The sequence below is a fragment of the Herpailurus yagouaroundi genome, unplaced genomic scaffold (genome assembly GCF_014898765.1).
Source record: "Herpailurus yagouaroundi ecotype Mexico unplaced genomic scaffold, PumYag 77, whole genome shotgun sequence".
Classification (NCBI taxonomy): Eukaryota; Metazoa; Chordata; class Mammalia; order Carnivora; family Felidae; genus Herpailurus; species Herpailurus yagouaroundi.
In genome coordinates this window covers 26,933,233-26,946,564 of record NW_024412388.1, presented here as the reverse complement: position 1 = coordinate 26,946,564, position 13,332 = coordinate 26,933,233, and the positions used below count along the sequence as shown (strand labels likewise).

At 39.6% G+C, this 13,332-nt stretch overlaps 1 protein-coding gene across 10 annotated transcripts in view; it reads left to right on the top strand.

The window, feature by feature from the left end:
• Window positions 1-13,332, top strand: part of ZMYM6 (zinc finger MYM-type containing 6) — a 97,567-nt gene that overhangs the window by 52,893 nt on the left and 31,342 nt on the right. For 4 of the 10 annotated variants that reach the window (XM_040468738.1, XM_040468784.1, XM_040468730.1 and 1 more), the window contains 3 exons: window positions 2,051-2,217; window positions 11,177-11,261; window positions 12,094-12,343. In XM_040468738.1, coding sequence (XP_040324672.1) covers window positions 2,125-2,217; window positions 11,177-11,261; window positions 12,094-12,343 — 428 coding nt within the window. In that variant the 5' untranslated portion in view covers window positions 2,051-2,124. Of the gene's footprint in view, window positions 1-762; window positions 935-1,027; window positions 1,232-2,050; window positions 2,218-3,190; window positions 3,340-11,176; window positions 11,262-12,093; window positions 12,344-13,332 lie in introns of those variants that run through there. The other 6 variants (XM_040468796.1, XM_040468789.1, XM_040468756.1 and 3 more) reach the window with 5 other exon arrangements.

Here is a 13,332-nt window from a genome sequence, read left to right as displayed (position 1 = left end):
GTTTGTGAGTTTGAGCCCTATATTGGGTTTAAAGATGATTTAAAAAGAAAATATAATAATAGAAATAAAATACCACAAAGAGATACCACTATACCCCCACAAAAATGGTTAAAATTAAAAAGATGTACAATAGTAGCTATTGGCAAGGATGTGGGGCAACTGTAACTCTCCATTAAAGTTTTATGTGTATGTAACAAGCAAGTTCACTGCTAGGCATAAACCTAGCAAACTTGCAACAAAAGACAGGAATGTTCACAGCAGCAACATTCCTAATAACCAAGAACTGGAAACATCTCAAATGTACATAAATAGTAGATAAATTGTAGCATGTTCATAAAATGGAATACTATACAGCAGTCACAAATCAAAAAACAATTTTGAATGGAAAATACCACTTGGCTTCGAGCAAGTTAATTAATCTATTCACTTACATCTCCCAGATAAAAATTTGTACCTCTTGCAGGTGTGGTGAGGATTAAGTGGAATGATGCCGTACAAGTGTTTAGCAAGCACTTGGCTTAATAAATGTCAGCCATTATTTATTTCTATATTCTCTTAACAGGCCATCTTTCTGGAAACCGGCATTAAAGAATAGTGCAGGGTTTCTAATGCCCCCAACTTCCTGCCCCAAACTCTTACTTCTACCTTCTCACGCTTGGGTCTTGGTCTCTTTAAGAAGTCAACCATAATTGAGCAAAGGGGAATCCTGGGAAGACCCACTCGGCTCAGGTCCGGGGCATGACGGGAAACGGGGGGGGGGGGGGGGCGGAGACCAGGGCTGCGCACGCACGGTTGGCTGGGTGTTGCGTTGTGATGGATCAGGCGGAAGAATTTCAGTAAGAGGAAATCATCCTGGTCTTTGGGCGCAAGCCGTTGGGTCCTAGGCGGCCTTACCCACCCCGGTACTCCCCGAGAGCCGTGAGGTGGCCAGAAGGTGAGCGCGGCGGGTGGTGGCGGCCAGGGCTGCGCGGGGCGGGGCGGCGGGCGCGCCACGTGACGAGGCGGGCACCGGGTGGGGGCGGCGCCGGACGGGCTGCGCGGCTGACGCCGTGCGGATTTCGCTGCAGGGACGCGGTGACAGGGATATGCGGGTCGTGTTCTCTCCCTCCGATACAACGTTGCCGCGTTTGTACTCGGTGACGGGCGTGGAGATTATTGGTGGGGACGAGACTTTCGGAGCGAATACCCTACTCCAAAGAGGGATGAGCACCCTTAGATGGTTGTAACTGTGGCAAGTGGTCGAAAGTTCTCATGTGTTCTTCCCCGCAGGCTTTTCCACCAGTTGCCCATTTCCATGCCTGGCTTGACTCTGGATAAAGACAACTTTGGGGGGCTTCCTTTTTGGTTCGGGTTTAGAACGTTTACCCATCGGGGAACGGAAATCTGCTGAATGGCTAATAGAATTTCTTGTTTGCAGGAAAGCATTTAAGAAGCAAAGCTTAGGGGGGCTTATTCGTGGGAATGGTTCCCAGGGAGACCCTGGGAGGTGCAGGTGGTCCGCTTTAAACAAGGGTGTACTGTTGTTCACTTGTGATGGCATTTGGAGCTCTGGTCTATCTTTAGGCCAAGAAATGGGGCCCTTATGGAGGCCTCCAGCAGCGGCTGAGTTAGAAGTGGGGGTGGGGAGCTTGGTGTGTCCCCACTTTGAGAAATAAAAGCAGAGGTGGGCCTCCAAGTACTAATTCTCCTGGAGTCAGAAACTGTTTTCCGAGTCCTTTCCTCTGAGCGGTTGGTAATTTCTTCCCATATTCTGGGTTGCTAGTCTGGTTCCCTTTGTAACTTTCAGCATTTGAGAGACCAGAGCGTTTGGCTTTAAAGTTATTAGGGAGGTTGGGAGCTGTGGCCGGGAAACTTTCCTTATGTGGTGAGAACTACTAAAGGAGCAGAAGGAAGGAGAAGGGGAGACTAGAGTTAGTCATGGCCCCAGAAGAATTGTTTTTCAAAGGCTCAACTCTAAAGCCTTGAGCGCAACACAAAGCTTTTAATATAAACATGAAGGAAAAAATGAGAAGAATAAACCTGAATACCAATCCTTTATGTTGTATTTTAGGAGTCCAGCTATCCTTCCCCAAGAAGAAATCTATTAGTTTTAGACTGGGGAATTCCTTTACGTAAACAATTAGAATGAAAGAACCTTTGGATGGTGAATGTGGCAAGGCAATGGCACCACAGCAGGGACTTCTGGACAAAATTAAAGAAGAACCTGACAATGCTCAAGTAAGCATTTCATTTTATTAAATAAAAAAAATTTTTGAATTCTTTTCTATCTGGTGAATTCAGATTTTTAGTCAGTCAGTTTCTGGCTTGTATGTTAAAACAACCCAAGCTGATTTTTCTCCCCATTAGATGGGTAAATCGGTTTTTCTGCTCTGTAAATGAGACCTTAGTAACTGTTTATTTCTTTTTGTAAAAGGAAAGTAATATGTATTACTGTTTTTCTATACTTGGTACCTTTTTTTTTTTTTTTAAATTCTCTTGTATCTGACAGTAGTTTCCTTTTATTCTGTAAGTATTTGTGGTCTGTTCTGTATCAGGGGATCGAGGAGTCCGTTTAGTCCTTTCCCTCATTGAGCTTATACATTAGTGGGGGAGATAGATATTGCACAAGTAATTAATCAAATAATATATATAATTACACACTATGACAAGTGCTTTTCAAGAAAAGCCTAAAATGGGGAGTCTGACCTACGTGTGGTTGGGGGCAGAGGCTGGCTAGGGAAGGCTTCCTTGCGGGAAGGATGTGTAAGCTGAGTTATGAAGAATGAATGGACTAGGCAAATGCATGGGGAGTGTTCCAGACAGAGGGATCTGCATATAGGAAAGCCCTGAGTTGGAAAGATGCATGGTTCTTTTGAAAAAGTGCAAGACCAGTGGGCCTGGAACAGAAAAGGTATGAAAATGGTGATGATGATAATGTTGATCATAACACCAACACTGATAATAGATGGTATTTATATATCAATGTGTAGTGTATATTATGTGTGACTTCATAAATATTAACTTATTATTATTGATATATGTGCTTAGACTGTAGCAGACATCGTTCTCACAACCATGTTATTACTCCCATTTTACAGATGAGGAAACCGAAGTACAAAGAGGTCAAGCAATTTACCAGGGATCACACCTCATAAATGGCAGACTAGATTCAAATTCAGGTAGTCAGTCTTCAAAGCCTGTGTTATTCTGCCTCTAGGATGAGGCTCATGCTGAGAGCAGTGGGAAGACATTGCAGGATTTTAAGTGGGAGAATGAGATAAACATGTTCAGAAAAATCATCTAGCTGTCCTTAGGAACCTGGATTGGACACCCGGATTGGGGATCAATATGGAGACATTGGTTAGTTGTTTTGGCAAAAAATGATTTTTTTTTTCTTCTTGGACAGTTCTTTTGCTTGAGACTCTAGTTCTTACATAAGCAAATTAATAATATTAAAAATATAAATAATATAATAAAACAATAAATGATGGTAATATTTTATTTCTCATACCATCTTAAAGGCAGTATTATTTCAGGACAGGGACGCCATAAAGCTTTGTTTCATTCGTCAACTCTATGTCTTCCTGTGCTGTGCTGAGAAGGCTTATGAGGTGTGTCCGTGGGGTGTGGGGTGGGGGATGGTGGCATCCATGACATTTACTTTTCCCCCAGATGGTAAATTCTTACTCTTCTTCTTCCAGAGCCGTTGCTTTGTTTGCCAAGTTTTGTGGATTCTACCTTTGAAGAATTTTTTTATTGTCTCTTCCTTTTCCTCCCTATTTCTTATTTCTCATTTGAACTGTATTTCCTACTCATCCTTTTTCCTGTAGTCACAGCCTCCCTCAAAACACTGTATAATGATGCTGTTGTGTCCCTACAGATCTGATGACACCATTCCCTTTAAAGACCCTGTCTCGTGTGATACAGCGTGAACTTTTTAGTGTAACATCCAAACTATCCACGTTTCGGCCTTTGTTTCTGTCTTCAGTATCATTGGTTATCCTTCCCACCTTTTCGAATCTACTCAGTCTGCAAATTATCTGCATTTTACTCAGAAGCATATCCTGTTGAGTTTTGTTTTCTCCCTTTGCACATGCCATTTCTTCTGCCCGTGGTATTCTAAACTAGGCAGCTTTGCCTAGGTTTTCTCCTCTTTTAAGACATAGTTTAATAGTCACTGGGGTAGAATTAGTAATTCTCTTTTTTTCTATTGTATATTGCTTTCACTTTTGCTGTAGCATCTATACATCAATGAATTTTGTTTACATACACTCTGGTCTTATTTGACCTGAATCCTCAATTCCTGGGCAAATGACTGGCACAAAGTACATGCTCAAAAATTGGAATAAAAGAGCCTCTGTTTCACAGATGAGGAAACTGAGCCCGAAGGAATAAGTGACTTCACCAAGGTCTCGTAGCAAGTTGGGATACAAAACCAGTTTTTTAAAATTCCAGATCCAATTTTTCTTTCATTATGCCTTGTCTGTGGTACATAAATTTAACAAATATTGTGCTATGAGTTGAGTGTTCTTTCTGAATATCAAAATTATGATAATGAAAATCCCCCTAACAGTTTACATTTTAAGTGGATACGAACCAACTCAGTTCTCTTTGGTTTATATTAAGGCTACTCAAGGTGAATAGGCTGTAATTTTTTTTTCATAATTGATAGTGTGGGCTATGATAGAAAAGCCAATTAAACAAATCATGTGTAGGGGCACCTGGGTGGCGCAGTCGGTTAAGCGTCCGACTTCAGCCAGGTCAAGATCTCACGGTCCGTGAGTTCGAGCCCCGCGTCGGGCTCTGGGCTGATGGCTCAGAGCCTGGAGCCTGTTTCCGATTCTGTGTCTCCCTCTCTCTCTGCCCCTCCCCCGTTCATGCTCTGTCTCTCTCTGTCCCAAAAATAAATAAACGTTGAAAAAAAAAATTAAACAAACAAACAAACAAACAAAAAAACCAAATCATGTGTAGTGTTTTCCATGTTGCATTCGAATTTCGGAAAATAGGAGGCAAGAAATAGAAAATGTTTAATATTTTCTGATATATAGCCTCCCCCCTCCCCCATCTGAAAGTAGTGTTCCTATGAAAACTTTTGTAAGCTGAAATGGTGTAAAATGAATTGATTACCATTGGTTTATATGGAAAAATTTTTGAGTATTCCTAGACCCCCCAAACTAACCACTCTTAGGCTTTTCTGATACCTTAGGACACATCTTACTCCCAGGTGCACAAAATAAATGAAGAGAAAGCACCAATGCTTACATAGTTCAGAGCTACAGCAGCATCAGGTTGATGCTGAGATGCTGAGTGTGGTTCTTGGGAAAGGAGCTCGGTGGTGCCACTCTCGCTTCTCACGCTGCACACTGCTCTGTAACTGTTCGCTAAAAAACAAAGCTGAAGGCTGTGTTTCGCTTTTTGCCTTTTCTCTTAAAAGTGAAAATCTTCAGATTTCTTTTGGTTGGCAAATGCAGGAACTGACCTAGGTCTTTTGTGAAAGCAAAGTGGAGTTACATGAACTTTTGAAAGGTGGGGAATACCTCTACTAAGAGTCTGTTCTGGATGTTAAAGTCACAGTTGAACTGTCATTCATTCACTGAGTTTTTATTCTTGCTAACTATGATTCATAGCACTTGTTTAACATTGTTGTAAGTGGTGTACATATATTACTCCATTTGATGAGCAGGACCCAGGAGTTAAATACTATTACTATCCCTACTTTACACATAAAGAAGCTGAGACAGGTAGTAACTTGTTAAATGTCACACAACTAGTAAATGGTTGAGCTAGAATGTAAACCCAAGCAGTCTGGTTCAAGATTCCCAACCCCTTAACCATGATCCTGTAGGCTAAGTTGTGTTAGTTATTTAGTTTTCAGAAGATGAAAAGACAGGGCCTCTGCTCTCAAGGAAATAAATAGTGTAAGGAGGAATAAAGATACAGGAAAAAGGGGTAATTATTTATTGAGCATGCCTCATCAGAAGCTGTGTTAAGCATGCTGTATGCATTCTCACTTAAATTCTACAACCATATGAGGGGCAGATCTTTACTCCATTTTACACATGAGGAAACTGAGAAAAGGAGAAGTTAAGTAATTTGCCAAATTCAAAGGCAGCATCAGAACTGGAATAGGAACTGGCTTCAAACTTGTATTCTTTCTTTTTTTTTTTTTTTCAAACTTGTATTCTTTCTGTTGCTTTGTGCCACCTCTGTACAGATACAGAATCACAGTCTTATGTAATTACTCTAAAAAAATTGTGTAAGGTACATTGGGAGAATAGGGGAAGGAGCCCTGAAGTCTGTCTGGAGAGGAAAGAACAGCTTCATGGGGTAGGTAGCACTTGAGTTGTAACAATTAAGGTTTTCAGGCATAGAAAATAGCATGTGTCAAGTCATGGAGAGGTGAGCGAATGTGGTATGTTTAGTGGTTGAGTGTTCAACAATAAAGAAGAGAAGAAAAGAGAATGAATTTGAGATATTTAGGTAGGGTTGATCAGACCTAGAGATAGCATATGAGGTATGTGGGTCAAGGAGGAGTCCCAGAGTACTTAGAAGTGTCTGTCCTCGGTAAGTTGAGTTTTTGATGATACAGTTTACTGAGGGGCTAGGTACAGGATTTGGGGGGAAGTAATAAGTACCGTTTGGGATCTGTTGTGTTTATTTTTAATGTTTTTTTTTCTTTCTTTCTTTCTTTCTTTTTTTTTTTTTTTTTTTTTTTTGAGAGAGAGAGAGATGCGAGCATGAGCAGGGGAGGGTTGGGGCAGAGAGAGAGGGAGACACAGAATCCAAAGCAGGCTCCAGGCTCTGAGCTGTCAGCGCAGAGCCCGATGTGGGGCTAGAACTCATGAACTGCAAGATCATGACCTAAGCTGAAGTTGGACGCTTAACCGACTGAGCCACCCAGGTGCCCTGGGATCTGTTGTGTTTAAAGGGCTGGTGGGACAGTCAACTGGTAATTTGCACTGGGAGGCATTTGCATATATGGGTATGGTATTTAGAGAGTTGCACTTTATCTTAGCCAAAAGGCCAAGAAGTGATGGTATTTAGAAATTTGGTGTAGTGTTTCCAGATAAAATATAGAATGCCCAGTTAAATTTGACTCTCAAGTTAACAGTAATTATTTTTTACTGTAAGTATGTTGCATGCAATACTTGGGACATACTTATACTAAAAGCTATTTGTTGTTTATACAAAATTCAAATTTAACCAAGCTTTTATATTTTTATTTGCTAAATCTGGTAACCTCATATAGGTGATAATTGAAGTTACGAATATGGATGAGATTGTTCAGGGAAAAAAAATGTAGAGAGAGGAGAGTAGAGCTCACGTCAGAAAGCTAGGAAATGGATTAATTTAGGGCTTCAAAGTGGCTTCAAAGTAGTTCCTGCAATCAGCAGCCTCAGCATTACCTGGATACTTGTTAGAAATGTATATTCTTGGACCCTGGTGCAGACCTTCTGAGTCAGAAACTGGGGTTGAAGCCCAACAGTCTATGTCTTAACAAGACCTCTAGGGGCTTCTGATACCCCTAGGGTTGAATATAAGAACATCAATGAAGGGTAGAAAGACATAGTAATGAATTGAAGTAAGAACCAGAAGACAATGAATGGAATCATTGGCAGTGTCAAATGTATCTGAGAAGCCATGTAAGATAAAACCTAAAAGTGTTCATTGGGTTAAGCAACTGTGAGGTGATTGGTTAATCTTAAAACAGTTTCAATTGAGGGTGCCTGGCTGGCTCAGTCAGTAGAGCATGTGACACTTGTTCTCAGGGTCATGAGTTCTAGCCCCAGATGGGGGTAGAGATTACTTAAGTAAATAAATAAACTTAAAAAAACAAACAAAAAACAGCCAACAGTTTCAGTTGAAGCAGTAGCCTGATAGCATTAAGTTCAGGAGGGAATCAGATTAAGGAAGGGGTGCCTGGGTGGCTCAGTCAGTTAAGTGTCTGACTTCGGCATAGGTTATGTCTCATGGGTTTGTGAGTTTGAGCCCCACATCTGGCTTCTCTGCTGTCAGTGCAGAGCTGGCTTCAGATCTTCTGTCCCCACCTCTCTCTGCCCCTTCTTCTCAAAAATAAATAAGCATTTAAAAGAAAAATAAAGAAGTAGAGAAAGAATGAGGCACTTTTTCACTGACTGATTGGAAGGGGAGAGAAGAGGGTAGTAAGTAGTTCCTTAAGAAATAGGTTCCTTATAACCTGAGAGGAGAAAACCAGCATGGAGGGGTGAGAGGCTGAAGATACACGATACTATGGAGTGCTTAAAGATGGGAGAGGGAGCAGGATCCCAAACGCAAGCCTGTTTTTAGTCAGTCATGTAAGAAGGTTGCTTTTTCCTGGAAGATAGGAGGACAGTTTGTTGATCAATTTGTAGGCATGGTGGTGGGGGGGGGAATCAGAGTGTTGAGGGAGTTCTTTGTTTCTGTTTTTCTTGGTGAAATTTAAACATCAGGGAGCTGGACATTTGCATGGTTGTGACTTGGCAGTGATGGTTTGGAACAGTTACTTTGTGAAGTAAAAGGAAATAATCGGGAGAAATTTAACAGGCATGTTAGAAAAATATTAGAGATTGAGTTGATGATAGGGCAAATTAATTTTATATTGATTCTTAAGTGTTCTTTTTGGTAATTTGAAGGAGGGTGTATATAGGTACTTTTAACTTCCTCTCTTTTTTTTTTTTAAGTTTTTTTTTTTTTTCAACTTTTATTTATTTTTTTGGGGACAGAGAGAGACAGAGCATGAGTGGGGGAGGGGCAGAGAGAGAGGGAGACACAGAATCGGAAACAGGCTCCAGGCTCTGAGCCATCAGCCCAGAGCCTGACGCGGGGCTCGAACTCACGGACCGCGAGATCGTGACCTGGCTGAAGTCGGACGCTTAACCGACTGCGCCACCTAGGCGCCCCAACTTCCTCTCTTTTTTATGCAAGTGCCAATAAATAAACATTATTATTTTAGTATATGTAAGACTATCCACTTGGACTCATTCATTCAAGAAATATTTATTTGTCTATTGATTGATTTAGTTTTTCAGAGAAAGAGGGGGGAGAGGGGCAAGGGGAGAGAGAGAGAGAATCTTAAGTAGGCTCCATGCTCAGCACAGAGCCTGATGCAGGACTTGATCCCACAACCCTGGGATCATGACCTGAGCTGAAATCAAGAGTTGGACACTCAACCAACTGAGCCACTCAGGTGCTCCTCAACAAATATTTATTTATTTATTATATTTTTTAAATTTTTAAAAATTTTTAATGTTTATTCTTAGAGAGAGACAGAGCGTGAGCTGTGGAGGGGCAGGGAGAGAGAGAGAGAGAGAGACAGACAGACACACACACACACACACACACAGAGTCCGAAGTAGGCTCCAGGCTTCGAGCTACCAGCACAGAGCCCGAACCGGGGCTCGAACCCACGAACCGTGTGATCATGACCTGAGCCGAAGTTGGATGCTCAACCGACTGGGCCACCCAGGTGCCCCTCAACAAATATTTATTAAATGCTATAATTGTGAAAGTAATAAAAGCTAGCATTTTTGTGTATAAATCATGCTTCAGTTTTGGCTTATCTGTAAGGGATCATGCTACATACTTCATCTGTATTAAATCATTTATCCCTCCATCATGGCCCTGTGGGTTAGATAATATATTTTGTAGATAAGGAAATTGAAACTAGAAAAGATTAAAAAATTTGTTTGAGTCAAGATCACATCTGCTTCTGCTTCTGTCAGAACCCAGAGCCTTCTCTGTTAGGTTATGTTAACTGTGCCACATGTTGAGTGTGCAGAGGCAGAAAAACAGATATCGTGCCTGTTCTTGATGGCCAAGGTCCTTTCAGTCTTGCACATTTGGGGTAAAGAAGAAGGATGCTAGACAAACAAAGTATCACCCAAATAAATAAGAAGTGACATATTGTGACAGGTGCTATGAGTGAAAGGAGTTGGGAGCTTAATTTCTGGTGGGGGCTGGGGTTTGAATTCATTATAGTAATTTTTTTATATTTGTCCATCTATGAGGGAGATAGCATGGCTTTTGAAACAGATAGACCTGGGTTTGATTCCCGTTTGTGCACTTAGTATCTTTGTGACCTTGGACAAAGTGCTGAACCATCTCTAAGCTTCACTTTCCTCACCTATAAAGAAGATACTGTAGTCCCTACTCACAGGCAGCAGCTCATTTGGCGCCACAATGTACACTATGGGAAGTGGTAAATTAATGCAGTGGTTCCTAGTCTTTGGCATGTAATAGTCCAAAGCAGTTCCAAAAGTAGCTTTGGGAGCTGACATACCCATCATTTATTTTGCTAAGTATAAGGATGTAAAATACAACTACTATTTATTATCACCATTGTTTCAGAAAAGTAAGACTTTTTTTTTTTTAACTTTTTAATGTTTATTTTTGAGAGAAACGGAACACAGTGGGGGAGGGGCAGAGAGCGAGAGGGAGACACAATCTGAAGTAGGCTCTGAGTTGTCAACACAGAGCCTGATGTGAGGCTCAAACCCACAAGCTGTGAGAGTGTGACCTGAGCTGAAGTCGGACGTTTATCTGACTGAGCCACCCAGGTGCCCCTTAAGTTTTTATTTTGAAGTATGTAAGGCTATTTTAACAACAACATAATGTAGGATGGTTGTGATCTCAATAAAGAAGTCTTTTTTAAAATTGATATATGTATTTTTAGAATTTTGTCTTGTAAAAAAATAAAACTTTGTTTTATGATTATATTTCATCTTAAAGCATTTTAAAGAACACATAATTAGAATAAATCTGATTTAGGCTGTGATGATGGTATGTGTAACAAACAGATTGCATTGTGTCTTTATGCCATTAACAGATATGACAGTTTGTAGATCTGTAATTGGATCCAAACTCTACATCATTCAGACTTAATGTTATTTATCATTTTCTTACAAACACAGACTAAAGTAAGGGTAGTGCTGAACATTGAAGTAGCTGTATGTGACTCCTATATATTACATTTGAAAAGTAGTAATAACTGTCATGAAAGATTTTCCAATTCTGAAAGGTCCTTTTTGTAAAGTTTAAATCTGTTCTAACAACTTGTAAATTTTGATTTTTGAGGTATTTGTGAAGGTGATTATGATTAGAATGTAGAAGAGATATGACAGACTTATTTTTTTCTTGAATTTCTAGTTTATTTAAATACTAACACTGTACTCATTTCTCTCTTTTCTTTTTCTTTAAGGAGTATGGACATGCCCCAAAGCAAAAAACTCAAGAAAGTGAACTGAAAATTAGTGCTGTGTTTTCAGTCAGTGACAGTCCTCTTGGTAAGAAATAGAACTGAATATGGGGCACCTGGCTGACTCAGTCAGTAGAGCATGCAACTCTTGATCTCAGGGTTGTAAGTTCGAGTCCCACAATGGGTGTAGAGATTACTTAAAAATAAAATCTAAAAAAGGAAAAAAAAGGAAAGAAATAGGACCAAGTAAGTTAATTATGATTAATATTGTTATATTCTAACTAGTAGAACTGAGGGAGAGCACGTCCTCATGTAAATCTTTTTTTCCTTAAGATAAAGCAGTACTTTTTAAACTGGGTAGGTGGTGTTGACTAGCATTTTAAAAAGTGGAATTGAGGGGTACCTGGCTGTCTCAGTCAGTGGACCATGCGGCTCTTGATCTCAGGGTTATGAGTTCAAGCCCCACATTGGGTGTAGAGATTACTTAAAATCTTAAAAAAAAAATACACACACACACACACACACACACACACACACACACACACATACATGTATGTATGTGGGTGGGGGGAGGGAGAGAGAATAGAATAAGATTGTATTAGAAGAATGTGATGCATGTAGTAAGGAAACATTATTTTGCAAAACTGTTTCAGTTATTAAATTTTACACATATAAACATACACAGAAATGTATGTATGTGTCTCCAGGGTTATAATGTGAAATATAGTTGTTACTATGGGTTATAAAAAAGTTTGAACCCACACCTTCCCCCCCCCAAAAAAAAAAAAAGTTTGAAACTCCCTGTTTTAGAGTATTTAATTGGATTTGGAGACTGAGAATTTGTCTTAAAAAATGGAGAATGTATATGTGTTTGTGTTGATACTAAAACTGTTTTTTCCCCCCTTATTTTGTATTTATAGCCCAACAGTTGACTCCAGGCTTTCAGTTTTCTCTTGCATCATCTGGCCCAAATGTATTGCTTCCTTCGGCTCCAGCCGTAGCTATTCAGGTTTTTTGTTCTGGTTGTAAAAAAATGCTTTATAAAGGGCAAACTGCATATCATAAGACAGGATCTACTCAGCTCTTTTGCTCCACGCGGTGCATCACTGGATATCCTTCACCTGTCTGCGTACCAACTCCTCCCAGGAAAACCTGCACAAACTGCTCAAAGTATAAAATTCTTAATTACATCCCTTTTTACTTTACTTTTTTAGTGTGTATCTAGTTTAGTTCAAATATGCTGTTGCTACTTTAAATCTCTTGAGCACGTTTCTATGGAAATAGCTTTTTAGCTGAGAAATTTGCAAATTCTTTGTAATGTTAAACAAGAGACTTGGTGTTAAAAGTATCATCTTAACTAGTTTTCTGTCTCTTTAAGTTTAAATTTTACTGTGGAAAGAAATAACAAACCATTTGTGGGAATTGCAGGGCTGCTCATATATCCTGTGACTATAGACAACAGCCATTCACATTTATTTATTATCTTGAAAGTTATTGAAGTATATAGCATATTATAACATTGGTCTTATAATAGTATATAAAAGTTAGTTAATTCTTTAGAAGGTTAAAAAAAAATCTCTAAATGGCCACAAAATAATGTGTTTATTTCTTAAAAAAAGTTCTTTGAAGTTATTGCTTTATAGTCACACATAGATGCAGAGAGAGGAAGAAATAGTAACAAAGCCACGTAAACTTCTTTCTCTACCTTAGTATGTTTGAAAAATTTGGCATGTTCTGCCTCTTCCCGTGGTAATGTAGTTCTAAGAATGTATTGTGTTGTCCGAAGTGTTAATGTAGAGTGAAAAAAGTTAAGAGCTTATTGTGTAGATCACGCTCTATCCCTTACTAACTATATGACGTTGGGGCTAGATGTTTAATTTTTTTTAAGCCTCAGTTTCTTCATTGGTAAATAGTATCTACTTCCTCAGATTTTAATGAGACAATGTTAGCCCAGGGCTTAGCACATCATGTATCTTAACATATTATTTCTAGGCCCCTATTTTGTCTTTGGAGATCTACGACAGTTTCTTTATCTGTTTGGGGTGTTGGCCTTAAGCATCTAAAAGTAGATCATGTTAAAATGAAAATCTCCAACTAAAAGGACAGAGGAATTTAAAAATATTTTACATAAATATTCAAATTTAGTTTTGTTCTAAAAT